The sequence below is a fragment of the Microtus oregoni genome, unplaced genomic scaffold (assembly GCF_018167655.1).
Source record: "Microtus oregoni isolate MIOR12 unplaced genomic scaffold, Mior012 000027F_ref0000203, whole genome shotgun sequence".
NCBI lineage: Eukaryota > Metazoa > Chordata > Mammalia > Rodentia > Cricetidae > Microtus > Microtus oregoni.
This window is the reverse complement of record NW_024543086.1, coordinates 17,609,502-17,629,518: the sequence shown is the minus strand read 5'-3', so window position 1 is coordinate 17,629,518 and position 20,017 is coordinate 17,609,502. Positions and strand designations below refer to the sequence as shown.

At 51.8% G+C, this 20,017-nt stretch overlaps 2 protein-coding genes across 2 annotated transcripts; one reads left to right on the top strand and one right to left on the bottom strand.

Moving 5' to 3' along the window:
* Positions 1–335: 335 nt before the first annotated feature.
* On the bottom strand, positions 336–3,444 carry Snrnp25 (small nuclear ribonucleoprotein U11/U12 subunit 25). The gene is made up of 5 exons (XM_041676419.1): positions 3,231–3,444; positions 2,124–2,214; positions 1,550–1,655; positions 921–995; positions 336–631 (listed from the first exon to the last, which is right to left on the bottom strand). Exons 1-5 carry the CDS (start codon positions 3,270–3,272, stop codon positions 574–576), a joined length of 372 nt encoding a protein of 123 aa, XP_041532353.1. The 5' UTR covers positions 3,273–3,444; the 3' UTR covers positions 336–573.
* Positions 3,271–18,661, top strand: LOC121463990 (interleukin-9 receptor-like). The gene is made up of 11 exons (XM_041676582.1): positions 3,271–3,449; positions 8,149–8,259; positions 9,638–9,765; positions 13,688–13,801; positions 14,124–14,235; positions 14,326–14,507; positions 15,269–15,414; positions 15,759–15,969; positions 16,406–16,511; positions 17,412–17,496; positions 18,227–18,661. Exons 1-11 carry the CDS (start codon positions 3,271–3,273, stop codon positions 18,659–18,661), a joined length of 1,809 nt encoding a protein of 602 aa, XP_041532516.1.
* Positions 18,662–20,017: the final 1,356 nt, after the last annotated feature.

Below are 20,017 nucleotides of genomic sequence, written 5' to 3'. Positions count from 1 at the left end.
TCTCTGCAGTGGGGAGCATATTGCACCCCTGTGATTCATTCTTCATCACTGTCTTTTTCCACTGAGCCTGGGAGAAACATGGCTATTGGGAACCTGTAGGTGGAGGCTAGAGGCCTCCACTCCCACTGTCACCTGCTAGGTCCTACCACAGGCCCTGGGATGCAGGTTCCTGTGTCCACCCTCCACCCCCAGAAACAAAGCTTTCGACTCAGCTTGGGTCACTCCATGTGAGGGCCATGGCAGAGAGGTGAGCAGTGTGGATGGACCCAGGGCTTAGGTATGTCTGCCCTCACCTCCCTCTGGTATGGGAGTCACCTACACGGAGTGACTTTCTGATTTTTCCAAATACAAAGCAAACAGATTTATTCAGTAGGTCAGGCCCACAACCGTGTAGGACCTTCAGGCCGAGTTCACAGGAAAGTGCGGGACAGAGGAACTTTCTGTCTTCTGAGGGCTCTAGGTCTCATGCTGACAGTTCCAACCCGGGCAAACTAGGGATACAGCTAACCCAACACCCTTTTCTGTGAGGACAAGGGGAGGGCGCCATCTTGATGTGATCACTCTGTCCGGGGCTCACTTTTGCCTTAGCTTCTTGATGAAGGAAACCTCATCTCGATTCCGGATGCCATAACTGAAAAGGACAAAGGTATAGTGCTTGATCTACAGAAGGACCACCTGGGCTTATGACGGATCAGGAACAATCAGGTGAAGACGGCCAGAGCCTTCTTCCTCCTCAACCTGGTCTCCTTCATGCAGCCCCAGACCACTGTGAGAACAGCAGGGCTGTTTCCCTGTCTAGCATTAAGTGGGAGGCCCCAAGGAAACATCCACCGGACAGTCAGGCCAGTCAGGGACCTTCCCATCAGAGCCCTTTGGGGGCACACAGGCCACCTACAGCTCAGGAAGTGGACAAGACTTACTCTCTGAGCTTCTTCCTGTCCTCTGTGAGTTTCTCCCCAGCTGAGGTCAAATGGTACGTCCGCCACACGTACGACCTGCGGAGGAGGACTTAAGTGATGCACACGCTACCCCTAGGAGGGTGGGCTGAGCAGCTGGGATGACAGAGGCTCCGGCACACAGCCTGTGGCACCCAGGACAGATTATTCCCCTTCTGGACGTTTTCCCTACATGATACGGTCGGCCCAAGGCAGTCGTAGGACTACTGAACTCATCTGGCTAATGAAATAGGTGATACAGGGGGAGAGTCAGAGCACAGGAAATTTGATCCAATACGAGAGGCAGGGCCAACAGCGCCTTGGTGAGGAGGGAAGGAGGCCACTGACAGGTATTCCATCTATAACTAGGGAGACATTGAGGTGTCAGGTGTTCCCAGTGAAGATAGCCAGCAGTGCGGGTAGGGTAAGGTCTGTGAAAGGCTATGTCTAGAAAGGACAACTGGGGCAGGACCCCTAGGCACAGAATTGCCCAACCATCGCTCCTTGGTAGCGGAGCCCTGGCGGTACACACAAAGGAGCTGAAGCTGCCTCCTTGGAGTGCCCCCCACGCAATCCCAGGGACGGCACAGGGAAGGCACAGCTGCCCCTCTCACCAGCTGATGTGCTGAATGCCTCCCTCCCGCTCCTGCTTGAGCTGCATGTATCTCTGGATAGCCTTCTTCAGGTCCAGGACCGTGGCATTCTGTACGACGACCACAGCTGCATGAACACATACAGGAGAAAGATCCGTGTGGGACGCACACATAAAGGCCCAGGCGATGGGAGACACCCAGGCCTGGCCCGAGTTTCTCACAGACGCTCCGCTAGTATCCTGCTGCTGTGAATGCTCAGGTTTACAGAGAGAAGGATGGCTGTGGTCTGAATGACAATGGCCCCCAGGGGCTCATGTATTCGAATGTTTGGAAATCATAGGCAGTGTGGCCTGGTTGGAGGAGGGGACACTGGGGGTGAGCTTGGAGGTTTCAAAAGCCCACACCACTGCAGTTAGCTCGCTCTCAGCTACTGTTCCAGGACCATACCTGCCTGCTGCCATGCTCCCTGACACGAAGGTCATGGACTCTAGCCCTCTGCGACTGTGAGCCCTCACAGACATTTTCCTCACTAAGCTGTCTTGATCGCGGTGCCTCTTTACAGCAAGAGGAAAGCAACAACATCCATGGTACTTACGCATTACCTCTCCATCCATCTTGCACACCCGGACAGTCATTGCCTGGCCATACTCCAGTGCGATCTGAGAGTTGACCTCTTCTAAAGTGACCTGGGAAAGACCAAAGGGAGGGAGAGATACTGACTCTTACCACCCGAACAACAACAGAAATCAAGCTCATGGTGCCCCAGAGTGGTGCCCTGGATTAATGAAGTGTTCTTGCCTGCTATGCAATAGGGTTTTCTATTAGAAAGTCCCCCAAGGGGGTAAAGGAACAGGCACGGAGATGGAGTTGCACAAGAGGAGAATATTATAATTCTGAGAGCCCTCCATAAGGAGCATTGAGCACTAGGTTGAGTAAGGGCAGGGGTGCAAAATTTATCAGCTACCAAAAAGCAGTGATGACAAAAATCTTTTTGTTTGTTTATTCTGAGGCAGAGACTCACTATGTTAGTTACCCTGGCTGGTCTGCAACTCTAAGTGGGTCAGGCTGGTCTTCAACTCACAGAGATCTGCCTGTCTCCACCTCCCAAGTGCTGGGATTAAAGGCCTGCGCCAACACCGCCTGGCGACAAGAGATGTTTTAATAAAACACTGAGGGAAGCCAGGCGGTGGTGGCGCACGCCTTTAATCCCAGCACTTAGGGGGCAGAGGCTGGCGGATCTTTGTGAGTTCGAGGCCAACCTGGTCTACAAGGGTTAGTTCCAGGGCAGGCTCTAAAACTATAGCGAAACCCTGTCTCGAAAAACCAAAAGCACTGAGGGACGTGCAAATTGAGAAAGTGGTGTAACTCCGTGGTAGAGCACTTGCTTAGTATTCAAAAGGCTCCAAGTTTGATGCCCAGTTCTGTGTGCACACAGATATTAAATTAAAACACCCACTGACGGGTGAGGTTAAAAAATACACTAAAGAATTGTGCCCACGCATATTGACGCTTGAAGCAAATGGAAAAGACGGGTCACACTGTTTGTGAGCTAAAATCTTAGGATTTGTTTAAATCTAACTTTTTACGCTGCGAGGGAGTGTTTTGGAGTCCCCTCACCCAAAACTTTCGGCTTTTGAGCAGGAGCGTCTTTCGCTGGTGGGACGACGGGTGCCCATCCACACCCCAGAGACCTGTCGCGTACCTGGATCGGAAGGTCGCAGAGCAGCGGGTCTTGCACCACCATGGCGAGACCTTCTTGGAACACGTCCACGGCTTCGGAGTGTGGCAATGCCTCCTCATCGTCCTCGTCGTCTTCAGGCACTTCCGGCCGATCCGCAGGCTCCAGGTCCTCCAGGGCTGCCAGCTACCGGGAAGCCAGGCTTTCCCGTGGCTCCTCCAGCCCGCCCCTGCTTTCCCGCGCGTGCGCAGTGACTGAGCCACGCCCCCGGAAAGGCAGTTTGGTCATTGGTGCACTGCGTGGCTTCAGTGTCCAATGAGACGTGCGAGACACGGGGTAGGCTGGGAGCGCGCGGACAGCAGGCGATTGGCCGGATGGGCAGGTCACATGCGTGGTGTGGGCAGCGCGGGTCGTTTGTTGTACAATTCAGTCGGGTCCGTAGTGGTCGAGCGGCAGTCAGACTGCTCTTCTGGGCTGGTCATCAGTAGGGGACGGCACTGCCAACCCTTCGCTCCCGACATCTGCCCCTAAGCACAGCATTGCTCACAATGTGACTCTAGGAGGTGGGTGCCTCCTGCTGCTCGGGGCCAGTCGTCGCTACCTCTGTGTCTTTGCCCCAGCCAGGTCTCAGTCACTCAGGGTTTCCTCCTCAGGCTCAATGCCAAAAAGTGGCCAGAAACCTAGTGAGATGGAGCCGGGCGTTGTGGCGCACACCTTTAATCCAAGCAGTTGGGAGGCAGAGGCTGGCAGATCTCTCCCTATCGCTGAGTTCTAGGCCAACCTGGTCTACAGCGCTAGTTCTTGGACAGCCAGGGCTACAAGAAGTGAGTAAACCCTGTCTCGAAAAACAAAACAAACAAAAAATCCAGGCGAAACCCTTAGTCCTTCGTGCATGGTGGCAGTGCCAGGCTCTCATTTGCTCACTACCTTCTCCGGTCTCCCTGTAACACCTCTCTCTCTCTCTCTCTCTCTCTCTGTCAGATCACGTGTGTATGGGTGCTTTGTCTGCATTTATTTCTACTGTGTACTATGTGTGTTCAATGGCCAGAGGTCAGAAGAGGATATCAGATCCCTTCAGGCTGGAGTTATAGCCAGTTATGAACCATCATGTGGGTCCTGGGAATGGCTCTGGGTTCCCTAGGAGAGCAGCCTTGGGTCCTTACTGCTGAGCTATCTCCCCTCTTCACAATTTTTTTTTTAAAAAATGATGATCACCTTATTTAAAACTTCAGCCCTTGCTGGGTGGTGGTGACACATGCCTTTAATCCCAGGACTCAGGAGGCAGAGGCATGAGGAGCTCTGTAAGTTTGGGACCAGACCACTCTACAGAGCAAGTTCCAAGATAGCCAGGGCTATGCAGAGAAAACCTGTCTTGGAAAACAAAAAGCAATATATAACAAAAAAGAAACTCCAGTCCTTGTCCCAAGCCTGTTGTACACCCCTAATCCCAGCCCTTGGAGAGACTGAGGCAGTGGAATCTGTTCAAGGTCCACCAGGATTGCATAGCAGATATGAAGAAAGTTAAAAAACAAAAACAAAAAAGGTTACACGGTGAGACTTTGTCTCAAACCAGATTAAAACCAACCAAACAAACAAACCCTCTTCTATTATAGAGTAATTTGGCCCTAAAGAAGCACAATTTCTTTCTTGTCTTTGACATTTTCGTTTGCAATGTCTCCTCTCAAACCTGTAAGGGGCCAGCAATCTTGGCTTTGTTAGTTGTGTCAGGTTTTCTGTCTTTTTGTTTGTTTGTTTTTTGTTTTTTGAGACAGGGTTTCTCTGTGGCTTTGGAGCCTATCCTGGAACTAGCACTTGTAGACCAGGCTGGCCTCAAACTCACAGAGATCCGCCTGCCTCTGCCTCTCAAGTGCTGGGATTAAAGGCATGCACCACCACCGCCAAGCATTGAGTTTTCTGTCTTTATCATCAGAAAAGACCAACCAGATCTTGAGATGGTGGCTTCTTTTTTTCCCTTGTTTTCCTTTCTCTGCCACCATAGTTTTCATCTCCTTCTGTCCTGCCTCATGTCTGTATTTGTATCTCCATATGTCCACATCCACACACATTTGTTAAGCAGAGTCAGTATCCATTACTAAGTCTTGTAAATATTTATTATTGTATTTGCCTTTTGGGACACTACAAGACTAAGCATTAAAGGGACCCTGACCTACTTTGAGAGAAAGGTAGTGTGTTTGTGGTTGTACTGGGATTGTTACGTCAGGCAGAATTACAATCTTGTCTTCGCTTGGAAATTAAGCATGGTGTAAGGGTGGATATGTATTTGGGTGTCAAGTTGACAAGGGTGGCCTTGTAATGATTAATATTGATTTTCAGCTTAACAGGACAGGGAATCGCCTGTGAGACAGGTTTGGTTTATCTGTGAGGTCTTATTTAGATTAGGTCAGCCTTTGGGCATGCCTGTGATGGATTTTCTTAAGTCTGATACCTTAAGTATTTGGCCATTCTGGTATCTGGGTTTTCTTGGTTACACTGATTGAGATGGGAAGGCTCCCCTGGGATGTGAGCCACACCTTCTGGTGGCAGCTTAGATGCTCATATGAAGTAGTCTGTAGGGAAAGATTTTTGCTTTTTGCCTGCTTGCTTTTGTGTTTTGTGCATGAGTTTGTCTATTCTGTGGCTGTCACTATTCCAGGGACACTGGGACTCAGCCTTTTCAGCTTCCCCATATCGACTGAAGACAAGTGACCCTCCAAGAATTCTCCTGACCTTCAGCATCAGATTAGAATTGCTGAGGCATCCAGCCCTGAGGACTGGGCATCTGCTGGGCTCTCACCTCTCCAGTGTGCAGGCAGCCATTGTTGGATACCAGGAAGGTACTGGGTAAACCAGGCTAATACAAATCCCTTTATTATGTATCAATTCTATTGGTTCTTTTCCTCTAGAGCCCTGACTGATATGGATGAATATGTTACCTTTTCTTGCATAAAAACTCTATTATGTATTAGGCAATGAACAGTAGAAAAGTAAATAAAACAAAGGAAATGAAGAGATGGTACTGATCCATTTGGCCAACAAATGGCTTTGAGAGCCCAAATGGCTTTGCTCTTTCTTTGTGAGTTTTCAAGGAGGACCAAACTAACGATGCTAATACTAATTCATAAAAATAATAACAAATGTAGTCCTCACAGAAGGCCTATAGCAAAATTCCAGAAGATATATTTTAGTTAATGCTTCGTGTAATATGATTTATTCCCTTTTTCTGATCTTTTTCTTCTTATTTTTGGGACAGGGTTTTATTTCAGGGCCAGCCTAAGATGGTCTTGAACTCACTCTGTAGAGGAGAATAAGGTTGCACTCTGAGTCTCCTGACTCGCTCCTGGGGTTCCAGGCACAAGTCACCATACCTGGCCCACTGTCTTCAGGGTGGCTTCTCCAGCTCTGGTTTCTAATAATCTTGTGTGAGTTTAAACAACTGTGCTTGAGGCTGGAGAGATGGCTCAGCGGTTAAGAGCCCTACTGTGTTTGGGGACTGGAGAGGTGGCTCAGCGGTTAAGAGCCCTACTGTGCTTGAGGCTGGAGAGATGGCTCAGTGGTTAAGAGCCCTACTGTGCTTGGGGACTGGAGAGGTGGCTCAGCGGTTAAGAGCCCTACTGTGCTTGGGGACTGGAGAGGTGGCTCAGCTGTTAAGAGCCCTACTGTGCTTGGGGACTGGAGAGGTGGCTCAGCTGTTAAGAGCCCTACTGTGCTTGAGGCTGGAGAGATGGCTCAGCAGTTAAGAGCCCTACTGTGCTTGGGGACTGGAGAGGTGGCTCAACGGTTAAGAGCCCTACTGTGCTTGGGGACTGGAGAGGTGGCTCAGCGGTTAAGAGCCCTACTGTGCTTGAAGCTGGAGAGATGGCTCAGTGGTTAAGAGCCCTACTGTGCTTGGGGACTGGAGAGGTGGCTCAGCGGTTAAGAGCCCCTACTGTACTTGGGGACTGGAGAGGTGGCTCAGCGGTTAAGAGCCCTACTGTGCTTGGGGACTGGAGAGGTGGCTCAGCGGTTAAGAGCCCTGACTGCTATTCCAGAGGACTCTGGTTTGATTCCTAGCACCCACATGGTGGCTCACAACAGGGATCCAACTTCTTTTGATTGACCTCCAAGGGCACCAGGAACACAAATGCAGCAGAGACAAATGTGCAGGCAAATATTCATACACGTAAAAACAAAAACCAAAACCCCCACTAAAATCGAGTGTGGTGGTACGCACATTTCATCCCAACACTCAGGAGGCAGAGGCAGGTAGATCTCTGTCAGTTTGAGGACAGCCTGCTTCCAATGAGTTCCAGGACAGCCAGAGTCATAAATAAAGAGATTTTGTCTCAAAAAACAAAAAAAAAAATAAAAAACAAAAGCTAAATAAAATTTACAAAAGTGTCCTTTCTCACATGGGCACTTGTGAGGAAGGAGGTAAAGATCTCATGTTTTGAGATCCCTGTTGCCTGTTGTACTGTTAGGTTTTCTTTGTATTTCTGTGAAATTTTTTTACCTACCTACCTACCTATGTATTGTTTTTTGAGATAGTATTTCTCTGTGTAACAGCCCTGGCTGTCCTGGAACTCGCTTTGTAGACCAGGCTGGCCTCCAACTCACGGAGATCTGCCTGCCTCTACCTCGAAGTGCTGGGATTAAAGGCGTGCCCCCACCCACCGCCCAGCCTGTTTGTTTTTCTTGACTGAGGTTTTACTTAGGTTTAGTACTCACACTCACTGCCAGTGCTGTGTCTCAGAAAACTTCGAAGGGGAAAAACCTAGAAGGTTTCTGCTCAAGCGCTGCTCTGTCCCACGTCCTTGCTGTCTGTGCTGCTCCTGTGGGGTTCCTGGAGGACACCGCTTACGCTGGCTGTCCATTCTTAGATGCATGTCTACCGCCCCTGTTTGGCGATGCTCAGTGTCGTGGAGTGAAATCTCATTCCTCCTCACCAGTCTCTGGCGTGCAACAGGTGGCGACAGGCACCTCTCAGCTCCGTGGAGGACAGTAGCTCTGTGATGTGCTTGTGGTTTCAGATGTGGGTGGCCCGTGTCCGCCTGCTCAGACTTATCTCCTGGATCAGGTAAGGGGCTTTGCAGTTCACACAGAGACAGTTGGCAGTAAGTCACCTCCTGGCTGGGGTTGCCTGCAACGCTCTATGGCCCTGAGAAGATGCTCCTCAGAGGGTGAGTAGTGCTTGGGGCTCCCCTCTTCTCAAATTAACATGAGCTTCAGGAGGCAGAGAGGTGCTGTGTCCCTGGTGACGTGGGTGACGCCCTCGTTTGATCTTGTCTGGTGCATTGGTCTTGACCATCTCCCAGAGATGGCATTTTTGCAGAGGTAATCGTGAGATGCCAAACTGCACTGCAGTGTTCAGGGCTGGGGTGGTGGTGGTGGTGTCAGTGTGTCCAGGCCCCGAGGCAACAGAGAGAAGGACAGGAAGTATTGGTGCTTGTGGAAGAAGCCTTGCTTTCTCAAGCTTCTTCGATTGAGCTAACTTTCTGGGGGGACAAAACTGAATGACCTAGGCCCAGGGTTGGTAAAGTCCCCTAGACCTCCAGATCTTTTGAAAGCTTCATGGCAGAAGAAGGTATGGGAGGCAGCGTATGTGGGTGGAATTCCAGGTTAGCTCCGTGGGGTTGGGAGAGGCTGGTGCTGAGGTTGGGAGCAGGGAGAGGAGGGAGTGTGGGGGTGAGCAGCATACTCTGTTTCTGGGTTACTGGGCTGCAGGAGGCTGTTTTGCTGGGATTCTGCCTTTCTTCTCTAACTTGATCTTCCAGGACACTGATGCTCCTCTGGGCTTATTCTTGGCCAGGCCTCAGCCTCCTAGGAGTGAACTAGAACCCATGACTTCCACTCTGGTGAAAAGTCCTGGATACCCCCTGGGGCAGGGTGGCTTTGGTAGTGATGTGGGAATGCATCTTTGTTAAGGAGTTGGGCTGGGGCATTATCAGGCGCCCCGAGCTGCCCATTTGGCTTAGTTGGCTTTGCCTGCAGGTGGCTTCAGGGGCGGCCCCTGCTGCAGGGCCAGAGGCACTTCCTCATGAAGGCAGTGGGAGTAGTGGGGCACCATTTCCTCCCACCCACCCACCCACTCACCCTTCAAGTGTACTTGAACCCGCCTTAGCCAGGACCTCTTGTTCGGGTGCCGGGTGCCGAGAGACACAGCTGGCCGAGCCTGGGTTCGGGCGAGGAAGCTAAGATAGAGGGTGGGTGAGTGCTTTCGGATGGGTAAAAAAGTCATTGGAGGGACAGAGTGAGAATTCCCGGAGGAACTCCCTAGCCACCTCCCCAACAGCTTCCCTGTGCTAGTCACCCACTGCTTCTAGATCCAGCCTCGTCTGAGTCCAGCCAAGTGTGCCACGGACGCCTGCCCACTAGCTCCCTTTCCTGCAGGAAGTATGCGGGAAGGTGCTCCTGGGGGGCTTCTTTCTTTGCCTCAATGTCTCTGCTCCTTCCAGTCTGTCACCTTGGCTGTCACCCAGCTGGTCCACTGGCCCCCATCCTTCCGGCTCTTACCGTTCCTACTCCATCAACATCGTGATTGTCCTCACACACCCTGTGCACAGCAGGCTCTGGGATCCCCCTGGTGAGAGAGGAGGTCCTCACACTCTGTGGGGTTTTCCAAAGGGGAAACTCGATGCTGTGTCCACCTCTAGCCCCGTTTCCTGGCACAGCTTCCATACGCCACAGGCTCCTGCTGCCTCTGGAGAGCGTGGTGTCTCCCTCCAGAGAGAAGAGAAGACACTACTGGACAAGGTTTGCTTAAAGAGCAGACTCCTACCATCCTCTTCTGTGGGCTTTGTGAGTGGGCAGGAGAATAGGGAGTTCCCCTGCCTCTGTCAGACAGAAAACAGGGCCTCGGGATGTAACTCAGTTGGTAGGTGCATGCCTCCTAGCATGCCAAGGCCCTGCCTTCAATGCCCAGTGCTGGGGAGAAAAGAAAAGAGGAGATGGCGAGATGGCTTAGTGGTTAAGGACACTTGCTTCTGGCTGGGCGGTGATGGTGCACGCCTTTAATCCCAGCACTCGGGAGGCAGAGGCAGGCGGATCTCTGTGATTTCGAGGCCAGCCTGGTCTGAGTTCCAGGGCAGTCAGAGTTGTTACAGAGAAACCCTGTCTGGGTGAGGGGGACGGGACCTGGAATACAGCTCAGTGGTAGTACCTCATGAGGGCATGTACGCGCACACACAAACACAGACGCACACAGAGCAGGGCTTGGGTGTGTCTTCTTGTAGAGTACTTACCTAGCCGTGTTCTTGCCCATAGCTATATTGTTGTTGTTGTTAATATTACCTTTTTTATATATTTTTAAAAGATTTATTTATTTATTTATTTATTTATTTATTTTTGTTTTTCGAGACAGGGTTTCTCTGTGGCTTTGGAGCCTGTCCTGGAACTAGCTCTGTAGACCAGGCTGGTCTCGAACTCACAGAGATCCGCCTGCCTCTGCCTCCTGAGTGCTGGGATTAAAGACGTGCGCCACTATCGCCCGGCAATTTATTTATTTATTATGTATACAGTGTTGGCATCAGATCTCATTATAGATGACCATGAGCCACCAAGTGGTTGCTGGGAATTGAACTCAGGACCTCTGGAAGAACAATCAGTGCTCTTAACCTCTGAGCCATCTCTCCAGCCCAATATTAGTTCTTTTGAGAGTCTGGGAGGCTAGGGCTATGTCTTCACACCTGATGTGGTGGGGTGTGCTGGGCAGTGGTGGGGGCTTCACATCAGGGCTACATGCCCGGGAGCATCCATTCCAAGATGGTGGGTATTGGTTCCTCTAGGTTCTCACAGGTTCTATAACCTGTGCTGTGGTCAGACATTTTTGGGCCCAGGCCAGCCTGTCCTCAAGGACCAGTGAGTGTTCAGTTGCCTACCTCAGTCCTAAGTACCTGGCCCAAGGTCTGTCTGTCAAGGAGGGGAGACCTCCTGTCAGTGCCAGCCTGTGCTGGTAGAGCTTCGGGAGAGAGAGGCTTGTGATGCCCAAGACTTTGGCCTCCTTGGTGAGGCCAAGCCCCAGGAGCCACACAGTGCACTCAGAAAGTTCATGGGTGCTGTGGCAGTTTGTGGGACCCCTTCCTAAAACAGAGAGGCCTATAGTCCCATGCTGGATTAGTCTCTGGTTTCTCTGGGTCTGTTTTCTCATTATTAGAAGGGTAGTGACCCCACCCTCCCGGAGTCACCCAGTGCAGATAGAGATGCCCTGCGCAGAGGAAACACTCCCCGCCCACACAATAGCTACATTGTATCAGGCGGATCCGATACATCAATTCTGGTGTACCTGCCTCTGATGTCCTTGGCTAGAAACGGGATACACTGGGCTGGAAGTCACTCTGCTCCCTGCTCTCAAGCCATCTGCTCGTGGGCCAACCTGAGGCTGCAATGAGCTGATTCTCTCCAGTGGCGACAAGTCCCTGAGTTCTGTGGCAGTACTGTGTAACTGAAGGTTTCTCTCCTGCCAGCCAGCTCTGGAATAACCACAGTGAGGTTTAATATTAATTACAAACTGTTTGGCCTATTAGCTCAGACTTTTACTAACTAGCTATTACAACTTAAATTAACCCGTTTTTATTAATCTGTGTATTGCCATGTGGCCATGGCTTATCGGTGATGCTCGGACATCTTTCTCCTTTGGCAGCTGGATGGTGTCCTTCTGACTCTGCCTTCTTTTTCCCTGTATCTCTGCTTCTTTTTCCCTGCTGATTCTATTCTGCCTTACTACTGGCTAAATCAGCTTCTTTATTAACCAATGGTAATAAAAACATGTTCACAGCATACAGAAGGGCATTCCACATTCTCCTTCCAGGTTCTGTGAGTCTAGGATCCTGTTCTCAGATACCCTGGGAGTATATGAGAATATATACTTTGTCCCCACTTTGCCAATAATCACCACGAGAGGAGACATACAGTGCCTGGGAGCTTCGTTTTCATGTCCTTGGTGACCCAGGCTGCATGCTCCATCCTAAAGCTTCAGTCGTTTGTCTAGAGGTGCAGACAGACAGACAGACTGCTTGGCGGTGGGTTGGAGTTAATAGAAGTCTGTCTTGGGCCAGGTGGTGGTGGTACTTTAATCTCAGCACTTGGGAGGCAGAGGCAGGTGGATCTCTGTGAGTTCAAGGCCAACCTGGTCTACAAGAACTAGTTCCAGGAGAGGCTCCAAAGCTACAGAGAAACTCTGTCTCGAAAAACAAAAACAAAACAAAAAAACAAACAAAAAAGAAGTCTGTCTTGGATTGTGTAGACAGGCTTCTGGGTCTGTGGGTCAGGGTGCTGTCTGCTGAGGTGGCATTGGCTTCTGGAGGACAGCACTGTGGTCTCCGTGCATGGATGTTTTCTTCTTTCTTATCACTAATCAGGCTTGTATAACCAGGGTGGCCCTGCTTCCTGCTCAGGGGCTATCAGGAGCCATCTGTAGATGTAAATGGGGTGACAGGGCCTCAGTAGAGTCACAAAGTCAGGCACTTCCTGAGAGTCAGCTTCTGGTCCCCATCCACTCTGGCTCCTCAGGGATCCCAGAGCTCAAGGTCTTGCTCTTCTCAGGGACTTCCCTTTGTGGGACAGCTGAGGACAGTGCATGCCATGCTGTTTGGGAAGAGCTGTCTCTTATATAGACATTTGCTGCTGACTTCGTCTGTGTCCCCAGGGAAGAACCCCGGGATAAGTCTGTTTCAGGAGTAGCAGGCCAGAAAATGCACAGAGGCTTGTCCTATGTCCCTGAGAAGAGCCCTGGCCCTTTATGTGACTTCACTTTTGCATTGTGAATGAGCAGCCTTTCCTTGGACAGTTGTCAGAACCGAGGCAGAACTGGGCGTGATGGCGCATGCCTTTAATCCCAGCATCCCAGCACTCAGGAGGCAGAGGCTGGAGGATTTCTGTGAGTTCGAGGCCAGCCTGGTCTACAGAGTGAGTTCCAGGACAGCCAGGGTTACATAGAGTGGCTCCATTTTAAAACAGACATACAGATAGACAGACCAACAAGAGCCAAGACAAAGCACAGGTGTTGCAGAGCCTAGGGTACCACTCTGAGATGGATGGCTGGCAATGTGGACATGATGCTGTCTGAGCCTAGGATTCAGGAGATCTGAGTCTGAGGGGACAGTTTAGTGCCGAAGGCACCAGTCTTTGGTTGAGTCAGCTGGCTTTTCTAAGCTTCAATTAATCACTGAAGCTGCAGAGCTGTGCTCAGTCCTGTCCACCGGACACGGTAAGGGCATCTGCGGTGCAGAGCCCTGTGGGAAGCAGGCTTCCCATGGGGTGCCTAGCACAGGGGACACCTTGCACAGGGGTGCTTAGCACAAGGGATTCATAGGGGTGCCTAGCATGGGGGACACCTCCCATGGTGTGCCTAGCACAGGGGATACCTCCCACAGGGGTGCCCAGCACAGAGGACACTTCACACAGGGAACACCCAGCACAGGGGACATCTCCCACAGGGGACGCCTCCCACAGGAGACGCCTCCCACAGGGGACGCCTCCCACAGGCCCTACAGTTCAATTTTTTGCAGGTTGGCCCCTGCAGAGGATGGCAATAAAGCAGGTCCTGGTCCCCTGGTTCCTGATCTACACCTGTGTCTGCTTTTGCATCTGCTGGGGAGTCCCTGTCCCAGAGCAGGGAGCAGGTGAGAGTTTGGTGCCACATCTCCCTGAGGTAACAGGATAGAGAGGGGATTTGGAGACAAGTTGTCATCTGTGACAACCTAGGGGAAACATGGGCCCAGACACTGCTGGAACCTGTCCTCTAGTGTCCCACCGCCTCCCATCCCACAAAGGTTTCAGGTCTGAATGACCCTGCTACCGTGGTTACAACCCAGCTGTCCCTAAGCCTCTCATCCTGCCCCTGACACATTCTCTTGGTACTTTCTTTGGAAATGTTCTGGCCAGATCTCCCCCACCTACCTCAGCTCTGCCTTGAGGCCCTACTGTGTGCTCCCCCATCCCCAGGGCCGAAGGCTGGGACGTTCACCTGCCTCAGCAACAGCCTCTTCAGGATTGACTGTCACTGGTCAGCTCCAGAAGTGGGCCTGGAATCCAGGGCCTGGCTCCTCTTTACCAAGTGAGGACGGAGGGCCAGGCCTGCTCAGGGAGGGTACAGGGTCCCCGTGGTGGTAGCAGCATCCATGGTGCTAACACACGGCCTTTCCAGTAACCAGGTGAAAGATATCAAGCACAGGTGCCCATTCCAGGGCAGTGTGTGCACCCTCACGCTGCCCCTTGAGGAGGTGTTGGTGCCCACTGATGTCTTCACCATCACTTTGAACCGCTGCGTCATGGGGCAGGAGGAGCAGGTCAGCTTGGTGGACTCGCAGTTCCAGCCGTGGAGGCACAGTGAGTAGGACAGCCCTGCCGCCAGTGCCCTTGTGAGAATCCTTACCACATAGTCCTGGAAGCAGATAGGACCCTGGGAAGTGGCATAATGGCTGCTGCAGAGCCAGGGTCTGGGCAAAGAATGAAGAGACGTGGTTAGGTGGGGGTAGAGACTGCAGCCTGAGAGCTACTGGAAATGCCCCTCTGTTGGAGGCAGGGCCACTTGTTCTTCCTGCCTGAATAATCACACAGAAACTGTATTAATTTAATCACTGCTTGGCCCATTAGTTCTAGCTTCTTATTGGCTAACTCTTACATATTAATTTAACTGTGTATCGCCACGTGGCAGTGGCTTACCGGCAAAGTTTCAGCATGTCTGATTCTGGCAGCAGCTCCATGGCGTCTCTCTGACTCCGCCTCCTTTCTCCCAGCATTCAGCCTAGCTTTCCCTACCTTCCTAAGTTCTCCCCTGCTACAGGTCCAAAGCAGATTCTTTTTCCATTAATGGTAATCGCAGCACACAGAGGGGACTTCCACACCAGCACTCCTGTCACAACAGGAATTATTCCGGAAGGACACCAGGAAGAACTTCCTGCAGCCAACTGTGAAGGAAATTACCTTGCTGCAGGGACTTAGGAAGTCATTGACTGTCTTTCACCAAGCAGTTTTCCTGACGTAGTCTCCAGATGAGGTCCCCGGTCTGAATGTCCTTGGTCCTGGTTCTGGCCATGCTGAGGGACACAATGGTAGCTGCAGCCACACTGGGCCCCTCTTTGTTTCAGTTAAGCTGGATCCCCCCTCCGATCTGCAGAGCAACATCAGCTCTGGGCGCTGTGTCCTGACCTGGAGCATCCATTTTGCTCTGGAGCCCTGGAGCTCAGACCTCAACTATGAGCTGGCCTTCAAGAAGCAGGAAGAGCCCTGGGAGGTAACTTGGTGGTAGATCTCTGAGGTCTCTCTCCTGGGACTGGCTCGAGTCAGTGGTGAGGACAGAGGAAGTCAGAATCAGATGTGCATGTAGGTGCTGGCTACATACAAACCCATGTTTGTGTGTGTGTCTTTGAACATAGTGTGTGTGTGCCCGTTTGTACATGTGTGAGTAGCTTTGCTTTGTGCGTCTCTGGCTGAATGTTTTTTAACTGGAGAGAGTGTGTAAATGTGGTAAAGGTGTACATGTACCCACTGGTGTGTGTGTATATATGTGGGCTTGTGGGTACATGTATGTCCATTCTTTAGGGCCCTGCGCTCAGTCAAATGCCCCCAACCCTGCAGCAGGCCCGGCACAAGGACCGTATTGTTGGAGTGACCTGGCTCAGCCTTGAAGCCGTCGAGCTGAACCCTGGCTCCATCTACGAGGCCAGACTGCGTGTCCAGATGACTTTGTTGGAGGAGGATGACATGGCAGAGGAGAGATATTATAAGAGCCATTGGAGTGAGTGGAGTCAGCCTGTGTCCTTTCCTTCTCCCCAGAGATGGAGACAGGGTAGGTGCTGTGTGGTGGGTGCTTTGTCACAGCCTGGGCTGAGTCTCTGTTCCTTGGTTCCTTCTGCCTCTCCTCTCTTTCCTCAACCTACAGCCCCTCCCCTTGTTTCTGGATGTGCTAGTTCATAGCTAGTGGCCACCATGAGGAGCAAGGGTGTCTGGGACTGCACACTGGCTGCTTCTGTTTGAGGCTGGACAAGACCTGGGTTTCCTTTGTGCAGTGGTGACCACTGCCATATGGCAAGTGGGAAAGGAGGGGTGCAGATGAGGTCACCCCAGGAACATCAGAGGTTTACAACACAAGCCCCAAGGCCCATCCTAAACTCTTTCTGTTTCAGCTTGGAGAACTAACAGTGACTTCCCCCCCACACCATGTGGTCTTAGGGGAACATCCTGGCACTTAGGCTACTCACAGCCATGGACCTTTCTGCCCACAGACTTCCTGCTCCCATCCTGGCGGTGGTCGGATAGCGTCCTTGTTGCTGTGTCCATCTTTCTTCTGCTGACCGGCCTTATTCACCTTCTGTTCAAGCTGTCACCCAGGTAGGTAGCCAGTGTGTGTGTGTGTGTGCATGTACGTGTGTGTGTGTGTGAATGAATTGTGGACATGTATGTAAGTGTGCTGGGATACACGAGTGTTGCCAGAAGTTTGTGTCCCACCTGGTCCTGCCCCAAAGAAACACACAGAGGTCTATATTAATTATAAACTGGTTGGCCTAATAGCTCAGGTTTTCTTATTAATTAATTTTACGTCTTAAAATAGTCCATAATTCTTGTTTGTGCTAGCCACGTGGGTTGGTACCTTTTATCAGTGAGGCATTCTCATCTTGCTTCCTCTGTGTCTGGTTTCCCCTGTGTCTCCTGTTCTCATCACCCTGCCTCTACTTCCTGCCTGGCTACTGGCCAATCAGCATTTTATTAAAGCAATACAAGACCGTTGTCCCACAGCACACATGTATTAGTATGTGAGACCGGGGAAACACGACTGCCTGCTGATGGCACAGATGTTATCTTTGGAGCTATTGGCTTCATCTGAGAGCTAAGGACACAGCTGGTTGCTTCCAGGCCCTGAACCCACTATTGGAGAACACACACAGGCTGTGGTGTAAATATGGGCATTAACCAGAGAGGTCACAGTGAACCACATTGGCTTCCGTTCTGGGATTCATTCAGAGGTTTTATTTATGTATTTATTTTTGATTGATATTATTGCATTGCTGACTTTGGCCCTTAATAAATGGGCTGAAGTGATCTCATGCTTTAGCCTCTTGGGTAGATGAAACAATAGGCATGTGTTGCTGTGCTTAGTGGCCTTTGAGGACAGGTTTGTGTGTAGTGAGCTGGCATCTGGTAGGTAGAAGGTCCAGTCTTGGCAGTGACCTTAAGCCTTCTGGAGTGTGGCATTAGGTCCCTTTGGTCCTGACTTTTCTATTTTGGTTTCAGGGTGAAGAGGATCATCTACCAGAACGTTCCCTCTCCAGCACCTTTCTTCCTTCCTCTCTACAGTGTGTACAATGGGGACTTCCAGGTGTGTTCCGGGGAACTTCAGGGAAGCAGGGCCAAGTCTGGCACTACAGGGGCAGGATATGGCCTAGAAGTCTGCCTTGTGTAAGCAAAGTTTGGGCTTAGACTGGGGCACACGAGCAGTGGGGGCCTGTCTATGCTCCGAGTCTCTTTTGTATATAGAGTAGGTTTACATTTGTACCCCATCTCTAATGGGCACATATTTTGCTGTATTTATGTGATGGTGTTGTGGGCCAGCTTTCCCTGGCACAGCAGTAGTGGACTGTGAGACACAGGGGAGGCTTCTAGTTCCGCTGAGAGACAGCATTCTTCGGGAAGCTCAGCCCTCCTGTGGCTCTGCAGAGACTCCGGACTGTGTCTCTAGTTTTGTGTGTTGCTGCATTTTTTTGGGGGGTGGTGGTGGTGGTGTCCTCCATCTGCCCCTGCTGTGTGGCCCTGGACGATCGTTCTGCCATGGTTTTGTCTTTGGCACCTGTCACTCTTCCCCTTTCTCCTTGGCACCTGGTTCTGTGGCCTCCGGCTGAGGGGGAACCTGAGGGGCCTGGAGAGACTCAGTGCTTCATGCATGAGAGGAAGGTAGAATGCTCTGGGCTCAGGCACGCCTTGGCTTTGGGAGCGCATGTTAGAACTTCCTGGAGGAGGAGATCTGGGCTGTCAGGGGGGGTTCTGCTGCTCCCAGGGTAAGTCCAGAACATACTACCTAAGCCCTTCTCCTGCCTCCTGCTCTGATGCAGACCTGGACAGGGGCCCACAGAACCGGACTGCAACCAAGACGGAATGATGCCGGCACTCCATCAGGAGGCTCAGAGTCCAGCATCTGGGAGGCCATTACATCCCTCACCTACAGCCCAGCGTGCCCTGTGCAGTTTTCCAGCCTGCCGTGGGAAGGCGCAGGGCTTGGCTTCTCAGGGCCACCAGGCTTGGAGCATGTGCTGCCCGCAGTGTGTCTGGAGCTGGAAGGACAGCCGTCTGCCTACCTACCCCAGGAGGGCTGGGCTTCTCCGGTCTCTGTCCGGCCCCCTCCTCTGGACTCAGACGGGGGCGGCAGCGACTATTGCATCTTGAACTCCTGTGAGGAGCTCCGCCCCTCAGCCTTCCCAGAACACACCCAGAGCCCTGAGCTCACACAGACCCAGCCTGTGGCCCTTCCTGTGTCCAGCAGGACCTGACCCCTACCAAGGGATGTGGGCGTTTTCTTTCCTCCTACCCTGGGAGGGCACTAGATTCAGTCTCAGCCTGTCTCAGCTGGATGAGCCATTTCTGCTTTGGGGAAGTGAACTAAAGACCCTGGGACTGACCCTTGGGTGTCTGTGGGACCCCAGAGCGGAGGCAGCTGTGCATTGGTCAGAGGCCATGTGGATGGAAGCAGCAGACTGTTCCTCATGGCTCCGTCCTGCCCTTTGGTGGGGAGGCCTCCACACTCGGCCCCTGAGTCAGGCTTCCTTCTCTCCTCTTCTTGGTTTTGTCCCAGTCCGGAAAGGAGCATGTGGTGGGTAGCCTGGTCTGTCCTCATAACCTTTAAGGGTTAGCCTGGGCCACGGGGACCCTGCTGAGACAGTATGAACAGGTTAAGTGTCTTTTTTTTTTTTTTTTTTTTTTTTTTTGTCCCTTCCTGAGGTGCCTTCCCCACTAGGACTGAAAGGGATATTTTTGACTGTTCCAGACTATGGATGGCTGGGGTTGGGGCAAACGGTGGAACTCTGAGCGAGCAGGCTGTCCATCTCTGAGATCAGCAAGATGGAGTCTCGCTGAATGATTCCAAGAAGTCTTACCATCTGTATTAGTCACTGTTTGGTTAAAACACCGTGACCAAAAGTGACTAAGAGAAGCAAGCGTTTATTTTGGTTTTAGGTTCCAGAGGCCGAGGAATATATCAGTGCAGAGACGTCCCAGCAGGAGCAGGAAGCTGAGCGCTCACATCTTAAAAGTGCGAAGCAGGCTGAACGGGAAGTGATGTTTTCTTCCTCAAGCAAGGCTTTGCCTCCTAGGTTCTGCTGTCTACCCACACAGTGCCTCCTGCGGGGGACCAAGTGTTTGCACACATGAGTGAGCCTGTGGGGGACGTTCTCATGCAACCCACCTCACTGTTCCTCACTGTTCCTAGGAGAAAGACCAAAGCCACTAGACAGATTGGAAGTGGCTACTCCTCAGCCACTGTGGCCTGAGAGGAGCATCAATCCCCTACTGCCTTGTGGAGTGCTCCAGAGGGGATGACGGACAGATGACGGGCAGTCCAGACTGTGGCTGTTAATTTCCTAGGCCTGCCCTGACAGAGCAGCAGGAACCCAATGGCTAAAGATTTGCTTTCTCGCTGACTGAAGTTCAGGGGTCTGGGTTGCAGATGCCAAGAGCGCCATGCTCCCTCGGAGGGAAGGGTTTGCTTTAAGTCTCACTTCGCATTTGTTTCCTTATGAGCGACCTCTTCCGTACTGGGACGAGATGCTACCCCAATGGGAGGGCGGGGTCTTCCTGAGACCCTCGTAGTGAGCAGAGATTGTGGTCCAGTGGGCAGAACTGAGCTGGTG